The sequence below is a fragment of the Rhyacophila brunnea genome, unplaced genomic scaffold, assembly GCF_057557595.1.
Source record: "Rhyacophila brunnea isolate RB1 unplaced genomic scaffold, BYU_Rbru_1.0 scaffold_17, whole genome shotgun sequence".
Classification (NCBI taxonomy): Eukaryota; Metazoa; Arthropoda; class Insecta; order Trichoptera; family Rhyacophilidae; genus Rhyacophila; species Rhyacophila brunnea.
In genome coordinates, this window is record NW_028232827.1 from 27,090,763 (window position 1) to 27,117,645 (window position 26,883).

Genomic DNA, 26,883 nt, shown 5'->3' on the forward strand with positions numbered 1-26,883 from the left:
TTGATGACACAATTATGTAGTACTAGTTCTACCTTTTTTAATATTAGTCAGGACCGATTTCGTATATTAACGGCCCACGTGCTCGTCGTAGGTCAAAATTGAGTTTTTATTGTATTTTCAAACCATGATCCTGGACACTCCTTAAACGTTGTAGATAATCTATGTATATAATTTTAAAGCCTTATTATCCTTTATAGTTATTTTACACATTTGATGACTGCATAAAGTATTTTTGTTACATAAAATAGTATTCTTTTAAACCTCTCGCTCTAATGTTTTAGAATATAGTCATATTTCGGTACATAACTGTGCAGTGGTGTTAAGATTTTTTACATTTATTAATTTTTAAACGCATTTATAAAACCATTAGTATAATTTATTACGAGATAATTTTTGTAAAATATTCACGATAAAAAATTATATTGATAATCTCTGTGATCCCAAATTTGCCAAGAATTAGGCATTTTATTATTCAAAAAATCGGCAAGATTAACCCATTTGAAGATGATTCTAAAGATATTTATTATAAGCTATGTCTTTGACCATTCAAGTGTGATAAACATCTTATGAATAATGATTGCTTTATAATATATATTGACCTAAGAATAAGGTAGTGTTTTTTTAAAATACGCCATTTCTTTTGTCATACCCCAGTGGTTAAGCTACAATATACGGCCGTAGCCATAAATTAAAAAAACTATATTTAAAGTAGGGAGTAAAATGATATTGACGCGCGTGTTTGAACATGTACCGTTTAAAAAAAAATAAAAAAAAAATCGGTTAGATAAATAGATTATCTACAACGTTTAAGGAGTGTCTAGGATCATGGTTTGAAAATACAATAAAAACTCAATTTTGACCTTCGACGAGCATGTCCCCCCGTAAGTACGTAAATGGAACTTGTTCATACTACATTTTGTGCTTCATTTTAATTCGAGGTCTTAATATTAAACAACACTATCTACAAAAGCGCAACTTTACAGGAGAGCCGAAAACGTTTTTTTTTTGTTGTTTGTAACTCAACAAATGAGATGTTTATTTAAAACCTAATATCCATATTTTATAATAATTTATTGTGTATTGTACATTATTTTATCTTGGTAGGTATATTTATCTAGTATGGTTTTAAAAACATATAAAAACAATGATTACTTTATATAGTTAACGTTAAACTTTTCTGACGATTTAAGAATAAACTAGAAAAGATTGACATAAAGTTGTTCGATTATAAGCACTCGAATTAATACAATGCATTTCCATTTGACGTGACAATTAACACCATACAATATAATATGTTATAATATTGATATGTTTTTAGTGGAGAAAGAAAGACAGGAAAAAAATAAAAAATACACATTGTGCATTGGTATAATTGCAATAATCAAAATGATGATATTTTAAAATCACAAATAAACACTCCAAGTAATAATTATTAGTATAGGTTGACTTTCTACGAAATATACCTATTAATATTTTAATCAAACGCCTTGCTAAATATTTGGATTACTCTTTATTCAAATAATATGAAAAATACAATCTGACAAATAACTACTTACTTTTCTTTATTTTGTTTAATATTATCGTCATCGGAAATATTATTTATGGATGCCACTGTGAAGTGTTTTAGTTATTATGACAACTATCACGTAATAATTACTAACCTATAATACCTATAATCTTTCCCAGTCATCGACTTTTTTTAACATCTTACAAATTTATACTTACAATATAATATTACCATAGAGATATTTACGAGGAAAATAAAATTGATGTATCTTGTTATAATTTTTTTTTACCTACTCGGGTACTTTTTTTTGATGGCGAAACATGTTCCTCCTTCCACTTTCTACTTAAGGCATAAAATTAACGATTTTAAATCTAAATCGAAACGAAATCATATTATTAATAAAATATTTAGTTTATTTTGTTTTGTACATTTAAATTTGTATTGTCTTACACAAATAAATCAATTTTTTCATCTTCAAGGAGTGCCTGGTTGTACAGACCAAAATTGGGTTATAGAGACTGTTACCTTAGTAGTTAATAATTATGTTACTTTGAAAGAAACCAGTTTTGACCCATCAAAACAATAAATCCACTTCGTGAACCAATCTCAGCTTGCTTGAATTTTTCAAGTAGATATATCTACAGTTATCTTTGTATCTATATATTATAGCCTTACAATTTACCAAAACGATTTTGTTTTAGTATTTTAAATAGTATAATAAAAATGAAATTGTACCTATTAATAATTTAAATTATCATGTTTACCTATCGGTGCCGATCGAACAGTTTAAATTCCCGCTCAATAGTGTTGTATTGGTTTTTAAATATTCGTAACCTAGCGACATCTTTCAATTCTAAGATAAAACTTTTAACAAACTATTCGTAAAAGTTTTATCTTGTTACTAGGATATAATCAATAAATTTAATACAAATTTTAATATTCATTGTGTGACTATTTAAATAAGTTGATTCGTTGTCCCTTACAAAAACCACTTTATAATCTCAAATTTTGAACCAAGTTTGATCCTTTCTATAAATCGAAGATCAATAATTATATTGTCGGTACTTTTAAATTGTGCAGCCCGTCATAATATTATATTATTTTTTGTGATTATGCTAAAATTAAAAATTAAAAATCTACACTCACATCACTTTCATACACAATCAATCTTACATGATACACGCTAGTGCTATGTTAAAATTTTGTTTGAGAGCACATAGGTATTTGGAATTCATTAATATATTTTTTTTACTCCTCGTCCTAAAGAAAACCTTCAGCTTAAAAAATATTACATTTTATTTTTTAATATTAGAGTGAACATCACAATAAATTAGACATTCCTATAAAATAATATTAATACTGATATATACCTAACTATTAATGATTAAAATTTAAGATTATCGTTATGTATAAAATTAAGAGTTGATAATTTTTACATATTTATTACATAGGTAGACTCAGTACAAATTTATAAGATGGTTTTGTGTAGAACGGCTCAAAAATAATAGTTTAAACTAAAAGATTAAGTACAATAAAATTTAATTAAAACAACTGATAATACTGACTATTTATATCGGCCAATGGGTAGCCAGACTACACATATACATATAAAGCAAATTCTATCGGATAACAAATATTATGTTGGTGTTATTGACCGTCTTAAATATTAAATTCACTTCTAATTAAAATGTACAAAATGAAAGTTTATTACATATAAAATGCTTTTTTATTTGATAAGTAGGTACCTATATTGTAATTTTTTTTTTATTATTATTACAATTAGCACAGTTAAATATTTCTTCAGTGGTGTTTCTTTTTGTCATCATTTCTGTCACTAAATGTTACACACTTCTTTCCTGTTCTTAATTTTATAATATGAACACAATTTAGTAAAATTGTATAAACAATAGAAACACTAATTAACACGAATAAAAATAATGCTAGCCAAATATCCATCATGTAATAATCAAACGGTGACATATCCAAAACGGGAGATCTCATAAACTTAGCACCTTTTTGTCGTATAACATACTCAGTCCAATATACTGTAGTATCCATTGGTGACAAGGGTTTATCTTTAAATCTAAACGATACATCCTTTGCGTTTTGGTTGAATGAAGTGTTGTACAAAATTTGTTTTATGGTTTTCTCAAGTATTTCTTCAGTTACATCGTTGTAAGATAGCTTCAATCCCATGCCCAACTTGATCATGTTATTGGTGATATAGTATTGGTCTCCGTAAATTGGTATGCCGATTACTGGAACTCCATGATACATCGTCTCCAGCATCCCGAGTAATCCTCCGTGGGCTATGAAGAGTTTCACATTCGGATGGGCTGAATAGAAATATGTGAATAAAGAATTAATTAATGAAAAAAGTAGCAATATTATGCAGAGTGTGGAGAGGAGATGTTGATTACTTAATTTCACAAATATTGTGTAAAATTATTGACGATTGCTATAAATGATTTTGATTTTCGAAAATCGAGAATTAGAAAATAAACAAATATAGTATTTTGATTTTCAATAGTGACGCTCTTAGGCGCAAAGTTGTGCCCTAAATTTGACTACTTTCAAATATTATATAAAATTTTTCCCAGCTATATTAATTAATTACTTATTTTTGGTTAAGCGGACAAATCATCCTTAAATTATATAGTTTATAAACGCAGTCAAAAAGTTTCACATCGACGAAACCTACAGTCTAGTAAAGTTTTACAAAAATGTATGGGCGTGGTGATTTTCGTAGGTACGACTTTAAATTTGGCAAACATATTATTTCCCTCAACTTTCTTATTGACAAGAAAGTCCACAGCGATCGAAGTAATGCGGTACCTTGATAAATAATTTTTTTCGCTTTGATTTAATATATCAATTTTTAGATGGAGCATAGGCCATAGGGTAATTAATTATAAGCTGAACCAAATAAAATTTCGTAAACATTGAAATAAGGACCTAGACCGATCCATAAAAGGCATTACATCACTCGGGAACGATAGGGACTTTTTTTGTTAATAAGGATATTGTGGGTCACATTTCAGCTTCCTACCTTGGAAGGCCACCGTGTATAAAAATTTTACTAATAAGTTTACTCATAATAGTTACATTTTTTCTTTATTTTTCAATTTTTAGACTGGATTATTTTTAAGCATTACTTACATTTTACACTTTCAATTTCAATTTCAATTCATTTTTTTTTTTTTACATATTGTGGACAAATTATAAGTTTAAGACGTTCACAACATGACATTTAGAAACAAAGATATATAAATATAACAGTACTACATGAAAAAAGAGATATATCAGTAGATAAATTAGATAAGTACAAGGAAGTACCTACACCGGATGAGTTAAGTAGACCCTATTTTAAGAATTTATAAAACAACATCCACCGAAACTCATTCTCACGTAGGTGGAATATATCAACACCCGAAGCAATTTCGTTGAACATAGTTATCGCCCTCCCAATTGGCATTACCATTGGCAGGTTGGTTCTGCACCTTGGGAGAATAAACAACTGATGGTCTCTATTTCTAAGATAGTTATCAGAGACACACAGGTCAACACTGCCCAGAATGGCAGAGTTCTCATGTATACCTCGTATAAGTCGAAAAATATACGTAACTAAATAAAGATTTCTTCTAAATTGCAGACTGCAGTATGTAAGCATGCCTAAGAGAAAGTCAGTTGTAAAAAGCCACGGATAGTATCCATACAACATCAAGTAAAGGAGTCTCAAAAATTTATTCTGTACCCTCTCCACCATAAAGCCATAATTCAACTGATGCGGTGCCCAAACAATAGACCCACTCTCAAGTCTGCTTCGAACTAAAGAATTAAATAAAAGTTTTAATACCGTAACATCTGAAAAGACCCGGGAAGTACCTACGCATGACGAAGCCCAACATTTTAAGCGCTTTGTTACAAATGGTACACTTACATTACTTACCCCCATTACCTTACCTTACATTACCCCCATGGGACGTCACTGATTGTATATATGATTTTTCTGGTAAGTGTATTTCTTATTCGTTCAAAAACTTGAATCATTATCGAATGCTATATTATGAACTCTCGTGTATTATTTATTCATTGTATATAATTCTAGTTTTAATTACCCAATATATCATTTTGCGGCATCCATTTTCTGATAAAAACGTTGTCAGGTTTTCCTTCCAATGTGTCTTCTTCCCATTTCCACAGAACCCGTTGCTTTAATTTCCCAAAAACTTTATTGAAAATGCCTAGTTTTTCTTTAGTCATATCTTTACTTCGCACCGTTGATCCTATACTGAAGTATATCGCACCGTCTTTGGCATCGTCCAAAAAATGTTGAATATCCTGAAATAAAACAACTCATTATTAGGTGCAAAGCTTACAGGAGGCGGCGGGGTGAACGGGTTGCGCTGGTTACCCATTTTACGCTGCTATTATCTTTGATTATTGTACGCTTAGAGAGATTTCATCCTTGACACGCCGCTTACAGTGGAATTGCTCACTTGACAGGTTATGCTTTGTGTTGAATTTTAGCTTTTAAAGTGTGGCCTTACAAAAATCTCTCGTAGCCAGATAATATTTTGAACAAATAATTATATGTATTTCTTTATGATAGTTTTGTATATAATCCACAGGACTGCTGCATAATGAAGTGAATATGGAGTAAGATTTATATTATATCGATGCGATATGTGTATAAAGATACTATAATAAATAAATAATATACTTATGTATTATAATATATTGTGAGCACAAAACTACAAATAGGTAATGTAATGATTGTAGTCATGGTCTTTTTGAGAATATTATTATTATTAAATGGATTTCATATATTTTTTCTTTGTATAATTTAATGAAACCGGAAGATAACTACTCTCACTGGGAACAATTCAATTTTACATATGGCTCTTTTTCTGCATAATTAATAGTTTTCTAATGGTGTGTTTGGCATGTGTGTTTTTGTTTTAATTATAGAATATTTTCTAAAATATTTAAAATATGTTCGGAGGATTGTAGACCATGCAGAATTTTTATGTTGTTTTTAAATAAACTATACCTGATAATAATTATAATTGAAATCACACTTTGTAGCCATTTGCTATGCAGGGCGAGACTTGTGCTTGAAGGAACACTGTGCTAATGCATATTGGGGGGTGGCACATGCAATATCATTATCATGTAATTTAAAAAATGCATTTTTTTCTAATATTCGTGTCAATATAGACACTGCTTTCATCTTGCAAATTTAGTTGCTGGTCCCAATACTGCAATGCTAAGTAAAATACAGTATTTTTGGTTTTAGTAAAATGCGAACCCAAGCTTTAAACTACCCTTTCTCTTGCATTGTGTAAAATTATTGAATGATTTTGATACAATCAATAAACGAAAAATGTATACTTTTATTATTAGAATTTCGCTCCATCTTATAGGATCTAGATGACGTGTCGACGTAATCGTCTGTAAAGATTTTTTTAAACTATTCTTCCGATTTCGGAGGTCCCAATAATTTAGTTAGCCTTTTTAGCTCTATAGTAAATCTGGCCCTGCTGCTAATGAAGATATATCGGAAAATAAATATTACACTACTTAATCGCTTAAACCAAAAATATATCAGATAAAAATAAGTCTCCATTATTTAAAAATGATAAATATCTAAACCACATTGTAAATCGAATATTTTTTTATAATATGATTTTAATATGAGTTTTACAGCAAGTATTATTAATTTAGGATAATTAGATCAATTGGCACATACCTCTGGAAGCTGTTTTGGCTTTTTAATATGAACTCCACCAACTTCTATGATGCCGGGCACATGCGGCCTCACATCGTCAACACTAAAATGCGTATTCAAAAATACAGCTGAAAAGTTCCTTTCGATGTCTTGCAACTGGGGCAAAGGCTGTGGCAGGCTGCTGAAGTATTTTTCTGCCAACTCTTGATGCCGTGGCAATAAATAATAATGTCTAGTAAATGCGTCATATAACGTACAGTAAATATTATTGAATCTATAAAAAAACGGTGATTCAGTATTTAAATATTCGTGATCCATGTATGATAGAATTAATGGACTTCCCATAGCTAACCCAATTGATTGCGAATAAAATGAAGTGAAGAATCCAACAATGGGCGCGTTATACTTATGCGCAAACATGTATATAGAAGGTGACAAAAAGACTTCCGTGAAAATTAAATCAAAGTGAGAGTTGTCATTTTTTATAAAGTTTTGGATCTTTGTTGAGTTTAAAGCGAATTCCGTAGCATTGTAAACTCCATCCATAAATGATAATAGAGTTTCACTGAAGGTGAAGTTCGTGACATCCAGTAAGTTGTAATCTGCAATAGAAACATTATTAATTAATATTTAAACAAACCTTTTTAAAAACAGATCTTTACATTTTTAGATTATAGATTTATAATTTAACTTTATGTATGTGTCAACAATCTTTAGTGTTTATATGATGTCTTTCATTATAATAATTTATCAATTTACCACGATATGTTATTCTAACGGTAATACCTAAGCTTTTTAGTAAACAATATTATTATCTATCGCATTAATTTCTGAAAAGCAAGTAACATAAGGCAGTTTATGATTTTTGGCATCGAATACTTCGAATTGATTAGGAAACCTAATAGAACCCACCACGCAACTGACCCCGTACCGTATCAAAAGCTTTGTTTCTAGTACCCATCGCAAGTGTAATATACTGCGCTCTGATTTGCGGATAGTTAAAACTTTGGTTACTCTAGGAAACTCAAATCCAAACCGCGCTAATCTAGCACAGGTAGATAAATCTATTATACAACAGGATAAATTGGTCGCTCATGTTGCTTGATATTTCTGGCAACAGTATTCTATGCATACTATCGTTTCTACGTGTACTTTGACTGAGTTTACTTAGATAAATCATTAAAAATACTTATGCAAGAGATAAGCAAGTAGAAAAACCAACAAAAGTATACAAATATGGAACAATAATGTAAAGAAAAGCTTGCTCGCTATATGGTGCTGAACTTTTACAAAATTAAACTTTGCCTCTGTGGCTACAAGGTTGATTTCAATAACTTTACTCTTGAATTTCTCAGCATTCTGCGATTCTTGAATACATATATGTATATTATATTATATTATATAAGTAGGATATGGACTGATCAACAAGTCCAAGCTTGAAGAGCTAGACAGAAAAGCTTCCTTGAACTGAAATCAAATAGAATCTGAAAAAAAATGTGTTTGCTTGCTCTTTGCGAAGGCTTTCTAATAGGTTCTAGAAGGTTTAAAATATTGTATAAAATAAAATTGGCCGATTCACAAAACTCATGAAAATATTCAAGCCGAAGAGATTTTAATTAATCAATTTTTTACAAGTACGATAATTTCTACGAATTAAAAAGAAACAGTATTTATCAGAGATAATAATATGACCTACATAAATATATCTGTAAACAATGATGACACACTTAGATAAAATTGGTTTATTTGACATTAATTTGAAACGAATAATAATTATTATAATTACAATGAAAACTTACATAATTTTATTATGTACTTATCTTTTAGACATTGTGAATATTTCCGGTAGCTAATCAAATTAAAATTCGTGTAATAATGACGGTTAGAATAAATCATGCAATAATACAAGATAAAAAGAACTTTTTATATACTACGTTGTAAAATTTTCTGTTGTATCATATAAACTTGACAATTCTATGTATTAATAATTTAGGACAAATAAGGTCAGTAAAGTAAAAGTAAAGTTTGCTATTTTGCAACAAACAAACAAATATAGAATACCGAAATGTCATTTTAATTTCCATAGTAACGCACGTATATATTAATAATTTTGTTGCTAGGGCCACCCCTTAGCAACCAATAATAGTGGATTAGATTACGGATTTCTTCCGAAATAACTTTTCATACAAAACAGAATTAAATGAAAATGAATTCAATTCTACTTAAGATGGCTAAAAATATTAAAATAATGCATTGGCATCGTGTTCTGATATATTCTAAAAGTTTTAAATGTCTAGCTAGTCGGTAAGTTAGTTAAAAATCTATTGCAAGATTTGTATTGGATAAACAACCACCGGTCAAACAAGAATATGACCTAATAAAAACGTATTTTTTTAATTCCTGCAAATTAGCATATCTGTATAATGAATATACATAATTTGAAAACACCTCAGATATAATATAGGCACCTACTAGAAAAAATCACATTTGAAAAAAATACGATGCCTGACGGGATTTGAGCCCGTATATCCACTGGTATCGTGCCAATATGCTTTAAGACAGTACTTCAGTGAAACGGCAAATAATTTTCAACTATAGGTGCGATGAAATTTTGGACTCGCTGGCAATCGGAGAGCGAACGTCGAGCTGTGAACACGTCAATTTGTTTCGTGATGGTGACGGAGGTATTAATTCTTAAATCGTGTAAAGATGACTTAAAAACGTTACCCATTTACTTGAAAAAGAAAACATGTCAGTTAATATATTATTATTGTTACTAATAGAATAATAAACGGAACATTAAATGGTCGCATGTTGGTAAATCCAAATGAAATAAAATGAAAAATGAATAAAAATCAAAATATGACAAATTATATTTCGTTCGGCACGCTTTATTTGCACAATCTGCGCATCGCCTAGCCACGATCGACCATGCCTTAACTGAGGTCTATACCTCGTACTATCCAGACGTATACGGACATTAAGGCTATCCTTAATGTCCGTATAAGTCTGGATAGTGGACATTTTATTTGATATTAATTTTAAAGTAAGCATATTATGTGAATTAGTAGTAGTGATAGTAATAATGTAGTGAATTGTTTTGATTTCGGCCATATAAGTTTTTAGTCTTTCGTATAAGTGTTTTCGTACCATCCACGGTATTTTGAAGTATAAAATAAAAAATTACTTAGGTGATTTAAAAAAAAAAAATATATCTATTGAATTGAAATTTATTTGATCAAAATAACTTTCTCGGCTACAGAAATTCATTCTGATATTATTTAATAAATCATGCTGTCGATACGAAATGCTTGGCGCAGGAACAGGGAATCACAATAGTGTAGTTTGATAAGAAACACTTAAGTATAAATATTATTGTTAACTCTCGGTTTTCAGAATATGTTTTATTTCACCTATTCAATAGTATGCCTATATTAAGCAATCAAATACTACCAACAATTAAAAACTAAATACCAAACAATACGTAGGTACCTTTTGAAGATGTTTATTAAAACCTTTTTTCTACGAATATTAATCTTAAATATATTCTCATGAAAGTAATGCTGAAACAATGTTAAATGGGTTAATGATTAAATAAAACTAGTTGCAAATCATTTCGCATACCTACCTACATACTTAACAAATTCATTCATAACAATCATTACAATGGTATTTGTGATTGAGGTTTATTTTGTAGCACGTACAAAGGTGAACAATGTGGTTTTCTTTTTATACAATGATCCATTGTTATTTATATGAACCATCACATAGATAGACCAACAAAGCAATACAGTATGTAATGCAAGCCGTCATTTTCTTTTTTTTTATTTACAAAGAATACAGCCAACGCAGAGAATACCCTTTTTCCTGTATTAGTTAGGTACCAAATTCATAATACTAAAGTTTTTATGGAATCTATGTTTTCGGGGTAAAAGTGTTTAAGTCAGTTTAGTTGCAGCTAAGATAATCAGTTTTGATCATCTAATCACAATTTCCGAAAATACGCTTACTTAGATGTTAAATATTTGTGTATTTTTTTATTTCTTTTAGATTATTTATGTATAATTAAGATTTAATATTGTGTTATATTCAAAGTTTTGACTAAGTAATTTTATTTAAAGTTGAAAATGATTTTCTCAATATTTTATACAAATTTAAATATTTATTTCCTTTGCTTACATATTGTGACAAAATCTATGATACAAAAAAAAGCACAATTCCTTACACATTGCCATTAAAATCATAATGTCGTAAAAATATTATATATATTTCGTAATAATTAATGTAGTGATATAAAATGTATCTCTCAGTAGCAGAAACAATAACACAATGCATTTAAACATAATAAATAGGTATATTATCTCACATAATAGTATAATGTATGCTATACCTAGCATGTAACAGGCAGTATTTTGTTCTGACAGATTACTCATTTTCAGTTTCTAGTGTTTCTAGTTGATTTAAAACAAATATTATCTACGATTAAAGACAAATAATATAGTTTATATAAGGATACTTATTAGGTGTTTTTAAAAGTAGTATTGTTCTATGCCACTTATTTACAGGTGTGATAAATAATTATTTCTCTCACCTTTATCCCAACTGACCTGCCTTTCAGCAATAATCTGTGTGTAGCTTGGATCATTCTCAGCAAAAGTTGTTATTAATGTCACATCATGTCCTCTGTTGGTCAACTCTTGAACGATGGGCTGAATATTCAAATAGTGTGATGTGGCGCCAAATATTTGTAATGCCAAAATTCGATACGCCGAGCAGTGGTGAAACGATTGCAATGTGCCGAACACAACTAATATTTTTACCTGCAAAGTAGAGAATAAATTTATAATTTTTGATGAATGAGTACCAGTTGCAAGGTAAGTTTTATAATATACTTCTTTTTATTTAACATGTGAGGTTCTCTCGATGTTGTGCAATTACTGTAGCAAAACTATCTACTCAATAATATGTATTGCGGTATATTATGGAACATCCGTCCAATCAACAAGGTGTTCGCTTTCTGTCAGATTCTTTACGTCCCTTCACTTTTCCTTGAGTATGTGGCAGGACCCAAAATAAGCTACTTTGCACTGTTTTACGATAACACCAATTCGTGTTTTTACATCTCTGCAATACAACGATATTGGTGAACATTTCTATTCCTTGTATGCGGATTATAATAATGCTTCCAGTTATTTATATAAACATTTCTGTATTCAAAAGTCAAAGGTTGGGTGTCATATTTGTTTATGCGAGATCAAAATATAAAATATAGCAACTGGTTTGGCATATACTCAATAGTTAAATTTGTGTACCTATATTTTTCGCTATGTTATTTTACTTTTCGTATAACTAGTAATTCTGCTAACAACGTCCATTTTGTGGATGTCTATATAATTTTTTTAGGGTCGAGCATGGTATATAATAATCAAAAAAATATAATTTTTAGGTTTTTAGGAATCTGGATTACAAGCTACGTATCTAGGAACTTTGGATACCCGACTATTCTTTCGTCAATATATACACAAAAACGTATAGAATATTATACTAACTTTCATAACACATTTAAAAAAAATGGACACCCAACTTTTTACTTCTGATGTACAGCTTTATTTCAGAAAATTCTAAAAAAATCACTCATCGTACAAATACTGTAGGAAAATATTGAATATGTATTACACATCAATTAAAACTGCCTCATATATATACATATTAGAAAAAATCTTAGACGGAATAGGTATCGAACCCATGTCTACCGAACTCAGGTATTATTAAAGGTGTTTTTTTAATGAGATTTGTACAATAAATAATTATATTTATTGAAAAAATTAAGAAACTGATTTTTAAACAGTCAAATTCTATTTTTTCTACCGGTACTAGTCTAGTAATATTATAATAATATGTAATATTTGCATTCATTCAATAAGTTATTTTTACAATATAGCATATTGGTTTATTTTTAACATCGGTTTTATATGTAGGTACCTCTTGCTAAGCAGACTATATAGACCATAGGGTATGACCTTTATTAGGTTAATTGAACAAGTGTTATTTTACATTGTATTTTATTAAAATTAATACAAAGGTCTTTCATTTCTTTTATTTTGTTAACTAGATCTTTTTACGAATAAATGACAGCAAATGCCATTGAAATAAAGATTTTGTGCAAAATCCCTTATTGCAGTGCCCCGCAACCGATGTGCCGCGAGACGATGCTAGGTGTGCCGCGCCACATTGTGTCAAAAATGCAAATAATTTTGTATATTACGAGTATACAATTATTACTTAATGGCCAAATTTGCGTGCATGGCTGGTAATATATTTGAGCACCTGAATAAAATTAATAAAAAAATGCAAGGTCAGAATGAAAATATATTGATATGCTTCACTACCATAGGGATATTAAATAAATTCACTACCATTGAAAAGAAAGAATGAATTTTGGGTCCGGCCCAAAAACTTATAACTTTGCTGCAAAAGAAATTTCATCATTTCTTTCATACAATCAATACGACTGGATTCGAAACCCTTTTGCAACCAATGCCGGAAATTCTATAGAAGCATTATAATTATATTCGTGAGGAATTTTGTTGAATTGAGGAACGACGTGACGCTAAAAATGAATTTCGCCGATGTTCCATTGGGTATTTTTTGGATTTCGGTTAATAAAGAATATCCTCGGATTTTATACGAAATATACCTATGTGAGCAACTTTTTTCAACTCAAGCTATTATTAAAAATGATAAGCAGTCATACTTGATGGGTGACAAGAACTTCGGGTTTCTCTTTCGTCTGGGGGGGCAGGCTCAGGGGGGGCGTGGCAGATCAACCAGATAAGTGAGATAAACACAAATTACAAATTTCCTCTAATGGTTAAAAAAAGTTGCCTGCGGTGCTATATTACTACCCTGATGCTAATATTTTTAAATATGCGATTGGGGAGTGTTTGTATTATTAAATATAAAAAATAGCTAAACATATAATGAATACCATTAATTTTACCTCGAACACCATTTGAAGAACACTACCTACTTTAGAGTATCGCACTGTCTTTAAACTTAGCGATATGTAGGGGGACCGCTTCAGCGTGTGGGGTCCATATTTTGATGTATAAATTGATTTACCTGTGGTGTGCCGCAGAATTCTGGGAATACCTTCGGTGTGCCATGGGTGAGAAAAGGTTGCGGAGCACTGCGTTATTGGATCCAAATCTAATAATATTATATTTTAATTTTATTTATGATAAAAGTAATACCTATGAATATATTTTAAGTAGAATTTTCAATTGTCACATATTGATTAAAAATTGAAAATCTGGTAATTCTATACACTATATTAAAAAAAAAATTCGCGATATATTATGATCATAATATTGTAATGTTTTCCAGTTAATCCTATTGGAAATAAACTTATTTCCTATACTTATTTATACTGATTTACTTGTTAGATGTTTGTGAATCTAGTCATTGAAATTTAAAAAAAATATTTGAACATTTCTCAATAGATAATAATTATTAATTAATATTAATAATAAAACATGAATTAAATAAATTTAATTAATGTCATAATTTGAACGTATTTTTTTCTTTCGACTTTGGTGTATATGTAGAAAACAAAATTAAAAAAAAAAAATAAACATAATCACTGTCAAAACCATCTCAAAATTGCATTGTTGCAAAAAAATATTGATATAAAGGAGTCATGCAGTATTTACCACAAACATTTTATAAAAAATATGTCAATACTAGGCTCAAAAATAAAATAAAAATCATATTTAATCATTTAAATAACATATATATAGAATATAAATTCTTGAGAAATAAATTGGCATAAATATACTTAAAAAACATTGAAAACATGTATTGCTTTAATTAAACAATTCTAACCATAATTAAAATACATAAATATTATATTCATAATCAGAATATTATATTTATAATAAATTGAAAAGTGATATTATAGTATATAGAATATATAAAATTATACTTAGTGACTTCTAATAAACTGTTATATGTAATAATAAAAATTATATTACAAAATAAATATAAAAACTTGAAAACAAAATAAGACAAGTTATCAGCCTAATTTTTTTAGATCTTTATTAGTTTTTGGAATGTTTCTCCCTACAACAATTTGAGGAGGGAAAATACATATTTAATAATCAAAATAAAAAAATGTTTTTTTGTTAAAAACTACATAATTTTAAGTGAACATAAATAACGTAAAATATTTATCAGGTGCTAGGGAAACATCAGTATAAAATATAAAATTTGGACTTTAGGTATTGTGATATCACTCTTCAATCAATTGTTTACATATTGAAAAACAGAGTATATTTCTTCGCCCATCTTCTTCAATAAATTATTTACCTATTGAAAGACAGAATGTTTTCTTCACCCATCTTCGTTCTTCGGTTATTGGTTCCTTTTTTATATAATATATATTTTTAATTATGGTTACTTTACCATGATAAACTATTAGCCAGTGCTCACGTATACGTATAAAATATGGACTCTTAATGTAAGGGAAATCCAAAAATTACGAGTAACGAAACGAAACATGTTAAGATGAATGTTGGACATAGCGCGGAAAGACCATAAAACAAATCATTGAATAAAGAAGCAGACGGAAGGACACGATGCGAAAGAGGTCGGTGAGCAGATGAAATGATAATGGACTGGAATATCTTTCGGTGAGTGGACAACCACTGAACCAATGCCGTCATATAGTGGTACCCATAGTGGTACAGTGAAACTGTATACGTGGCAGGTAGAGGGGCATTAGGGAGGCCTTTATTTAGCAGTGAACTTGCTGTTGATTATGATAAGCTTAGGAGTTTACTTACAATGGCCAGTATATATTTATCCATTTTTCCGAAATGTCGTTTACCATCGATTATTTTTTAAATGTTAAACATCGTCTATACAATTGCAAATTCTTCAACACAAAATATGACACATTAGCGATGTTTAAAAAAAACAATTATTTCGTAAAATAATGGAATAACCGTATCAGATAATTTTCATTGTTCGCACATTCAGTTACAATTTCCAACTGAAACTTTTGAAAAATTTCATCGGCAATAATTGCTTCATGCGAAAAATCGTCATTCATTTTGCGGACGATTCAATAATTTCATTCTTATATGATACTCGTATCAATCTACGGTTAATAAAACCAAGGGCTCTCAACCGGTTTTTGATTATGAATAATTTATTAATAATATGCTCCTGTAATTACCCAATATTTTATTTAAATAATGTGAACCCCCTTTTCTTTATGTTTTATTTCATGTGAAATAAAATAAAATGAATTTATTATATTTACTGCAATATTTATTTTATTAAAATCATAGACAGAGTAGGTACTGTAACTAGGGATTTCAATACCGGTTCTCTTCTTCTTCTTCCACGGCGCTACATCCCGGGGTAGGATTTGGCCTCCTGCACAACCGCTCTCCACTCACTCCGGTCTCTCGCCACAATTCTCCAGTTACCGGGTCATCCTATATGAAGCCAGTCCACTTCTACGGCGTCAGCCCATCTCCTTCTTGGACGGCCTATGGGTCTCTTCCGTTGGGGTAGCCACTTCGTCATGATCCTTGGCGCTCTAACTTCAGGCATTCTCTCCACATGTCCCGCCCATCGTAGTCTTTGGGACTCAATACCGGTTGTCGATACAAAAATATCGGTTTCAAAAATTCAAAATACCGGTCTTTCGGTATAAAGAAAGCATACTCGTGCTGAAAAATGAATTTAATGTTATTTTTTCATTACTTACATATTGTATATTAAATTTACGTTTAATGCTGCCGTCAAATATGACTACTTATAGAATTGTCGTGACGAATTAACATAATATTATGTCAAAAAAGAAATCATTCATGGCAAATATTACCAATTATTTTATAACTATTGATCCACGTTGATAGTATATCCAACAAACATTAAATTTTAGACAGATTTTTCTGTACCCGGACTTATAGTATTTGTTAAAATGAGCAGTTCTAAAATAATATTATGATCGATACATATTTACAAAGGTCAACATAATAAATGTAGGTGGGTACTTTTTTTCGACCATGTCCGATCCTAATAAGATCATCTGGGCTCATATAAGCGTGGGTGGTACTTAAGGTTGCTATAAAATAATGTTTCAAATATATTTTAATAGTTACCTATTGATAGGTACTTCTTTTTTCTATAATATTATGTTTTGATGAATACCGGTATTAATACCTGTATTCTATAAGAAATATCAGTATTGATAATGATAATATTCAGTCGGTATTGCAATCCTTAACTGTAACCAAATTTATTTTATTTTTCTATAAACGACATAATTTTAAAATTATAAATTTTGTTAAAATAAAAAAAAAATATTTAAGCAGGTATATAAAAATCATTTTACATGGTGTAAAAATAAAATAATTACACGATAAAAAGAACTTTTTATATACAACGTTTTCAAATTTTCTGTTGAATCATATAAACTTGACATGACTAGCTTAAACGATCAAAAAATTTTGTACTTGATAGAAATAATACTTAAATGTCATATTGATATCCATAGTAAGGCACGTATATATTAATAATGTAGTTGCTAAGACCCCAGACCCCTTGCAATCAATAATGGTGTCGAAATAACTTTTAATACAAAACAGAATTAACTGAAAATTAATTCAATTCTACTTAAAGATGGCTAAAAGTATTTCAAAAATGCATTGGCATCGTGTTATTATATATTCTAAAAGTGTCAGATGTCTAGCTAGTCGGGAAGTTAGTTAAAAATCGATTGCAAGATTTGTACCGGACAAAGAACCACCGGACAAATAAGAATAGGAGCCTAAGAAAAACGTTGTAAAAATACGAATCATTGTATGGAAAATAAGAAATATATGTATATAATGTTTGAGACTTGAGGTTGTTTGTCATCATAATAGATTTTTTGGATTTTTCACCGCGTGTACTTGTTCCTGGTGATGGGTTTCGCTTAAAAATGCCAAAAATTTTCGGCACTGTTAGGGAAATCTAATATTCGATTCGGTGTCTCTGGACAGCACATTACTCTGTGAAACGTTTGCTTTAAGCCAATCTAAAAATAATTTAAAAAGAAACCTACATATTATTATGTACAGCCACACCTAGAAAGCCTCAACTCTCTGTGATATTTCCTGGTTTAGTGTCCATACATCAATTCCATAGGAAAATATTTGGTTAATATACAGCGAACCATACTTAGTGTCTGGTGTGTAGGTGAAAACTCGATCGCTAAGAACGTATTTTATTTTGAGTAAGACACTCCTTGCTAGTCATATTATAACAGCAAAGAAATTTGCCTACTTTATTCTGTAATTAACGTCTATTATAAATTAATAGGAGATGCACGATCGTTCTGTTAAAATCGCAAATTATTTTCAACAACATCGATCGATATTCAATTTAGTTATTTTACCTTGGAATACATTGGTAGCTAAAACAATATTAGATTTGCACAGTTAATCAGTGAAGAACACGGTATCATAAATTTATCAAGTTTATGTTATCAGTAATTATGGGGATAATAATTATTGATTTTTATTAAGATTATCAGAAAATGTTTTCATACTTTAACCTACTTATATTAGATTTCGAGGTCGTCTACTAACAAACAATTATACTGTTACGATAGAATTTTTTTGCTTATTTTCGTGGGTATATTATATTTTTATATTTTCCCGAAAATGAAGCCTGAAATACCCACCGATCTTCTGCGCAATCAATAACAGATGGGTTACTTTTTTCAAACGAGATTTTTTCTTTTGGTTATAATATATTTTCTCAGAAAGTTTTTAAAAATTATTTATGTTCAATAATTAGAATGGCACATTCTTAAATCTTGTGAATTATTCGTTCAATAAAAGAAATAGTTAATTATAAATTATTAGCAAGTTCAAGTAAGTTTCATCATAAAAAAATATTGGAGAAATCCACGACGTCGGATTTAATAAACAAAAATCGATTACGAAAGTAGCTTGATTTAGAAGAGCGCTGATGAGTGGGTATTAAAAGTGGCCAATTGTTAAAATTTGTCGCTATTAGTATATCACCGCGTAGCATAGAGGTAATGCGCGGATGGGGCATAAACCCGGGAGATGCAGGGTTCGATTCCGTGCCGGAGTGGCTTACTTTTTCCAAAAATGATTTTTTCTATTGGTTATAATATATTTTCTCAGAAAGTGTTTTTCAAAATTATGAAAGTTAAAAAAAAAACAAATAAATATACCTACTGTTGCTGTCATTCAATTCAATATAAATGTTGCAAATAGTCGTGATTAGTATTGTCCGTTACGCAGGTATATTACATGCTTAACACCAATTAAAATAGGACCAAATAGTGACGGACTATTTGACAAGTACCAAAATTAATTTATAATACTGTAATTTATAAGTACCTACTGTTAAAATGGTGAAATTGACACTCCTGTTTTAAATCATTAGATTATTATTGGTGTCTATCTAACGAAGCTTAACCAATTGTTAGTCAGAAAATTATTAAAGGGGACATGCTCAGCGTAGGTCAAAATGGAGCTCTTGTTCTATTTTCAAAGCATGATTTTGGACATACCTTAAACCTTACCGTTTAAAAAAAAATCGGTTAGGTACATGTTCAAACACGCGCGTTAACATCATTTTACTCCCTATTTCAATTATAGTTTGTCAAATTATGGCTACGGCCGTATATTGTAGCTTAACCACTGGGGAATGCCAAAAGAAATGGCGTATTTCAAAAAAAACACTACCTTATTCTTAGGTCAATAATTATTATAAAGCAATCATAATTTGTAGGATGTTTATCACACTTGAATGGTCGAAGACATAGCTTATAATTATCTTCAAATGTGAGAATCGTGCCCATTTTTTGAATAATAAAATGCCTAATTCTTGTCAAATTTGGGATCACAGAGATTATCAATATAATTTTTTATCGTAAATATTTCACTATAATAATGTCGATATAAATTATACTGACGGTTTTATAAATGCGTTTAAAAATTAATAAATGTAAAAAATCTTAACACCACTGCACATTTATGTACTGAAATATGACTATATTCTAAAACATTAGAGCGAGAGGTTTAAAATATTACTATTTTATGTAATAAAAATACTTTATGCAGTCATCAAATGTTTAAAATAAATATAACGGATAATAAGGCTTCAAAATAATAGAAATAGATTATCTACAACGTTTAAGGTATGTCCAGGATCATGCTTTGAAAATAGAAAAAAAACTCCATTTTGACCCACGCTGAGCACGTCCGCCCTTAAGTATATTAACTATATATATTAAAGCCATTTATTTTATGGTCGGTATTTGTCTTTCTGCATACGATGTCAAACGATAGAAAAAATAATACCGCAGTTTGTATTGGATTTTGAGTGCATATTAAGATAACTATTACTACTACTAGTCTACTAGTCTTTGCTGAATGCTCTGCCTACCAGAGGCACTTGGTAAAATATGACGCTTCCAATTTGAGACAATTATTGATAATTTATATATATATATTTATTATTACTTACCTCAGTTGCTATAATGTTCAGGCAGTTTTTCGTATCTGATATCCTTCATTTTCACCATGATAATCACATTTCAAATACGACTAGCATTTTCCTTTATTGGATCTTAAATTCAGGATTTTACACAATATAGGGATGTTTAAAACAATAAATAGTACCTATCTGCACGCGTAATTTATTAATTTTTGAGATCTATTGATATTATATATTTATTAATCTTGTTACAGCTAATTTGGTCATTATCCTTCTACGTATTACATACATATATTGTCATTAAAATATAATATATAATATATTAAAGTCGTTTGGTCTTGGTTTCGAGTATCTGTTAAATTCATAATATTATGTTCTTTTTTCAATGATTACTTAGCCACACATCATGGATCTGACAGTTGGGCAAATATCTTACTTCCATTTTTCGTAAAACAAAAATCTGTTAAAAAACAACTTTATGAGGCAGCCCAAATTAGCTCATAGGATTGTAGAGCTGATTTAATACATTTTTTTTTATTATTTAGTTATTTTTTTTACTTCGATCATTTACAGTAATTCCTTTACAACATTTAACAATTAGCAATAATATTTTTAATTTCAAATAAATCAATAAAATCAAAGCAATTATAAAAATAATAAGTATAAATCCTAAATCAAATAAATGATATTCCAAAAATGAAAAGGATCCCAAGGGAGATTTCATATGAGCGGCTCCGTTATGCCTTAGAACAAATTCAATCCAATATATCGCAGTATCCATCGCCGACAAAGGCCTATCCTTAAATCTAATCGAAAGCCTTCGAGCTCTATCTATATAATTTGTATCATTTATAATTGTATTAATAGCGTATTGTAATATTTCCTCAGTCAAGTCTTCGTATGATAAATGCACTGCGAAACCAATATTCTCCATCTTCTTAATGTTCAAGTGCTGATCAGCATAGAATGGCACCCCAATAACTGGTACGCCATGATGAGCTGCTTCCAGTGTGCTCAACAATCCTCCATGGGTAATGAATAATTTGATATTTGGGTGACCTGAAAAATAGAACTGTATTTATATTATCAGACCACGGCATTTAAATGCAAGTTTCGTTGGTAATGCTTTTTTGTGATTTTACCGAGGCTTTGACTGCGACTCGCAGTCATATCGCCTCTTTTCTTCTAGAAGGGGATCCGTCGATCAGGTCCTCACTCCTATTCTGTTAAATAACTTTATAATTTTGCCTAGCTCTTCCATCTTACCCACCACCAGGACACCCTTCGATTCGTCGACATTCTCATAGATATCCGCAATTCGCAGCTGTACTCTGTGAGGTTGAAGGCATATATCTCCTCCTCTATTTTTCTTGGACAGTGGTAATGCTTATTGCTTTCGATTTTTAATTGAATATTTTATTTAGTATATTAGTTAACGTATTACATTTTTATAGATTATGAAGTAACCATAATTTTGTACTACGAATTAACTACAGTGCAGTCTAAGTATACATTATAACTAGCACTACGATCAAAATTCGCTTGACTGTAGAGGGCTTTGTTATATTATATAACTTGAATAGTTGAGGTTAGGCTCTCTGCAAAATCATGGTTGATGTATGCTTGAGTGTGAATTAATTTATTATAGTCAAATTTACTGATTAAAAAGCTTTAAAACTACTTAAAATCCAAGATTTTTTCTCATAGGAATTACATTTTCATTATAATTTTTTTTTTTTGTTGAAGCTGAATGCGACAAAAATAGGTGAGACATTGGTCAGCGACTGAAACAACGCATTCTATAAAGCATATGATTTCGTTTTGCATGCCGCAGAATTACAGTATGATATATTTGCGTAATATTATATTGATAATTCTTACGTGCTAGCTATGTTATTTAATTTTATTTATATAAAGCAATAACAATATTATTCATATTTTTCCATCGCCATGCATGATTTTAATTACCTAAAATTATAAACATCTTGACGGATAATCAAAGAATTTAAGATGTGTATTCGGCTGGCTAACGTATTTATGAAATCAGGGATGTGCATGCGACTAATAATAAAGTAATTAGGACTATTAGGAGAAGCCTAATAATCAGGGATGTGACAGTATGTAGTCATATTATATCATGGTAAACAAATACAGCAAATTTGTAATGGTTCATTGTACCAATAGCATATCAAATCGTAAGCACGTATTGTATGAAACCGTCGGTAAAACTACATAACAAAGATATTTTTTTAAATTACATATTGTCTAAATAAGAGAACATAGTTTCGCCATATACTTAAGTAAAATGAGGAGACTGCATTAGCGAATTCTTAAATCCAGGTTTAAAATACAGCTGTAGTGGATTTTGTGTATCTTGGTGAACGTCCTCATGAAGCCCAAGGTCATTTATAGTCAGGCCGTGGCACGATATTGCTAGGTTCGATTACATACGGTAACCCTTTTGCACTTTTCAGTAAACTTTCGATTGCATATTATTATTTCGTTCATTCATAATCGATATGGAATAATAATCATTTACTTCAAACCATTTACCATATTATTCCATTCGAAGTATATAAGTAGTATAACTAGCACTTTGATCAAAATCCACATTTTTTGCTACGGACTGACTATAGTAGGACTTGTCTGAAGCCAAGGTTTGCGAGTTTAATCGTCTGACTGGCAAAAAAAATAACTTCCTTTTCGTTATGTGTTTTCATTTTGTCAAATTACTAATAAAACACATTTATAACTAACAGAAACAAACGGTAATTGCCGATCATTTTGCTAGGCATTGCAAACTGCTTCACAGACATTCTTATTAATCTATATAATATACACGTTTACTTGAAATCACCAAATTATAATTAATTATATAAAAAAATATTTTCTCAATTTAACTGCTATCGGTAATGAAAATATATGTTGTTTTCTAGAGTTTACTCACCTAAAATATCATTTTGCGGCATCCATTTTCTAATTAAAATATTTTCCGGTTTTCTAATCATATCTTCATCTTCCCATTTCCATAATACTTTCATGTTAAGTTTTTCAAATACTCTTAAGAAAACTTGCAGCTTGTCATCAGACATGTCTTTGCTCTTAATATTGGAGCCAAAACTGAAGAATATTGCACCATTGTTTGCGTTGTCTAAAAATGATTGAATTTCCTGAAACGAAATTAAATATTTATATTATATTAGTACCAGCGAAAGTTCACCACTACTTGGCAATAAAATTTTAATAATGAGGCAAACAAATATATTATTTTATGTTTAATTTGTTTTTACGATGATGTTATGATAGGAATTGTCATTTATCATGCATTTATTAATAATATGAATACGCGTGTATTTATCACACAGTATTGAAGAATATTATAAGTTTATCATAATATGATTTTAAATATCAGTGGGTTAAATCGCATACGTTGTGTACATATATCATCTGATGTACTTACGTATTTCTACTTAACAGAGGGCGTGGGATCATTATTGAATTATTTACTTTTGTTGAAAAATATTAGAAAAATGTTAAGGAACCAGATAAAAGTAATGATAAATTTAATAAAAAGAAACAAAAATTAACGTTTTATAGAAAGAAAAATGTATAATAAATTATTTTTATCATGATTTAGAAACACCTCAGAATTACACATTAGAAAAAAGATGCTGTACCGGACAGGACTCAAAATATTGTATCCATTGGATTCTGACCAATGTGTTTTATCAATCTAACCACCTGATCAACCATTACGACTAAATTAACAAATAGTCATGCAACTGATCAAATTTCCTCCTAGCCGACGTCAGGGTCTTTCAAAATTTTAGTCTTAACGTACTTGCACTTTCCAATAATTTAATTCACAATTTTTATATTCAACACAGTTTAAAAACGTATCATTCTTTATCTTTATTTGGAAAGCACATTGGCCTAAAGCCGATGGTCTTGTCCGGTAATATATCTTTTATCATATTATGTATATAAGTATGCCTGTTAAGTGTTTCGAAATTATGCATTTATGTTAATTAAAAAATGTTACTATCTTAAATATGTTATAAATTATTATTGAGTAAAAGTACTATAATACTATTCAATAACCATAAAATGAAGCGCCTAGTTTCAAATTTAGTCCCCCCTAAAACGGTTTTCGAATTCTTTTGAGTTATGAGATATGTATTTAGATGGATATTTTTGTAACATATATGATGGCCAAAAACCGTCAATACGTATTATCAAAATTTAGGGTAAATTTAAAAACTCACTAAAATGGTTTGGGGTGCTTTTCAAATACCCCTAAAATGGATAAGCCAATCGAATCCCGTCGGATGTATTTAAAAAAGGTCTTTTCTGGTAGGTATATATTTGAGATGTTTTTAAATTATGTATATTCAATAAATTTTATGTTGTAAACATAATTTTAATTACTATTTTTTGAATAAATATATTTTTAACTACTTGTACTAACCACATGTATTTTTCTCCAATAAAACTAATGACGAGACGCCTTTGGCGATTTCTTCATGCATCGCTACAATATGTAAGTTTTAGAACCCCCTAAAATGATAGGTAAGTTTCAAAGTCCCCTAAAATGAAAATCATTTCATTTTTAATTTATTCTTTTAGTGAAATATGCTTAAAATGAGTAAAAGATATTAAACAAAATAGTTTTTAGGATGTACGAATTAAATGATAAATACACAAAGTTCACAAATTTAAAATTTAATAGATAGGTACTTATGAGTTTTTCTCAAAACTACCTTAAATCATTTTAGGGGGGGTTTGAAACTAGGCGCCTCAAAATATATATTATGTAAAATTGAAAAATAATTCTTACATCAGGTAATTTATTCGTATTTTTAATATGTACCCCGCCAACCTCCACGACTCCTGGCACATATGGTCTGATGACATCGTAACTGAAGTGCGTGTTTATTAATAGTAATGAGATATTCTTTTCAATATCTGACAATTGTGGTAAAGGCTTGGGTAAAGTACTGAAATGCTTTTCAGCCAATTGTTGATGCTTGGGAAGAGAATAATACTTAGTCCAAAATGAATTATAAACAGTGTAATAAACATTTTGTAACTTTTGAATATAAGTAGGATGTAAGCCGATTTGGAAAAATTCATGGGTCATGTACGGAAACACTATAGGACTTCCCATGATATCAGCTGTTGATTGCGTGAATCCCATAGTGTTAAAAGCAACGATTGGCGCTTTGTACTTATGAGCAAACATGTATAATGCTTCTTGGTAAAATATTTCAATAAATATTAAGTCAAAGTGGGATGAATCGTTTTTAATAAACTCCTGCATCGCTGGTGAATTAAGGATTGATTCTGTCACATAGAAAAATCCGTCCCATGTTACTTCCATTATATCTTCGAAAGATTTGAAGTCTAGCATGCTAATTCCACTATCTGCGCCTTTTCTCGCCCGTACTAAAAACAAAATAATATTATTAGTAACAAACTCACTGGTGGTTTTGGAAAATATAGAAAATTTCTAACAGCTCACTGGAGTGATTCTATTAGATGCAGAGAAGTGTGAAGAATTTTGGTGAGAAGATCACTATTTGTCATTATTTTCATAATACTCAGCCACGAAGAAATAATCGCGAAAAAAGAGAAAAATCGAACGCAGGGGGGACATGCTCGGCGTAGGTCAAAATGGAGCTTTTATTGCATTTTCAAACCATGATCCTGGACATTCCTTAAACGTTGTAGATAATCTATTTATTTAATTTTGAAGCCTTATTATCCTTTATATCTATTTTAAATATTTGATGACTGCATAAAGTATTTTTGTTACATAAAATAGTATTCTTTTAAACCTCTCGCTCTAATGTTTTAGAATATAGTCATATTTCAGTACATGAATGTGCAGTGGTGTTAAGATTTTTTACATTTAATAATTTTTAATCGCATTTATAAAACCATTAGTATAATTAATGAGGAGATAATTTTAGTAAAATATCTACGATAAAAAACTATATTGATAATCTCTGTGATCCCAAATTTGACAAGAATTAGGCATTTTATTATTAAAAAAATTGGCAAAATTAACACATTTAAAGATGATTAGATGAAAACTCAATTTTGAACTACG

At 29.8% G+C, this 26,883-nt stretch overlaps 3 protein-coding genes across 3 annotated transcripts in view; 1 reads left to right on the forward strand and 2 right to left on the reverse strand.

Moving 5' to 3' along the window:
- LOC147073889 (uncharacterized) overlaps positions 1 to 26,883 on the forward strand; it is a 670,186-nt gene that overhangs the window by 305,935 nt on the left and 337,368 nt on the right. The gene's annotated exons all lie outside the window — the stretch shown is intronic.
- Positions 3,308 to 12,613, reverse strand: LOC147073898 (UDP-glycosyltransferase UGT5-like). Its single transcript, XM_085944639.1, has 5 exons — positions 12,605 to 12,613; positions 11,875 to 12,058; positions 7,260 to 7,441; positions 5,626 to 5,848; positions 3,308 to 3,843 (listed from the first exon to the last, which is right to left on the reverse strand). Exons 1-5 carry the CDS (start codon positions 12,611 to 12,613, stop codon positions 3,308 to 3,310), a joined length of 1,134 nt encoding a protein of 377 aa, XP_085800765.1.
- On the reverse strand, positions 21,475 to 26,151 carry LOC147073899 (UDP-glycosyltransferase UGT5-like; the record flags this gene model as incomplete). Its single annotated transcript, XM_085944640.1, has 4 exons — positions 26,146 to 26,151; positions 25,609 to 25,797; positions 23,719 to 23,941; positions 21,475 to 21,830 (listed from the first exon to the last, which is right to left on the reverse strand). Coding segments are annotated over exons 1-4 (774 nt in total), but the record flags the coding sequence as incomplete, so codon positions are not given.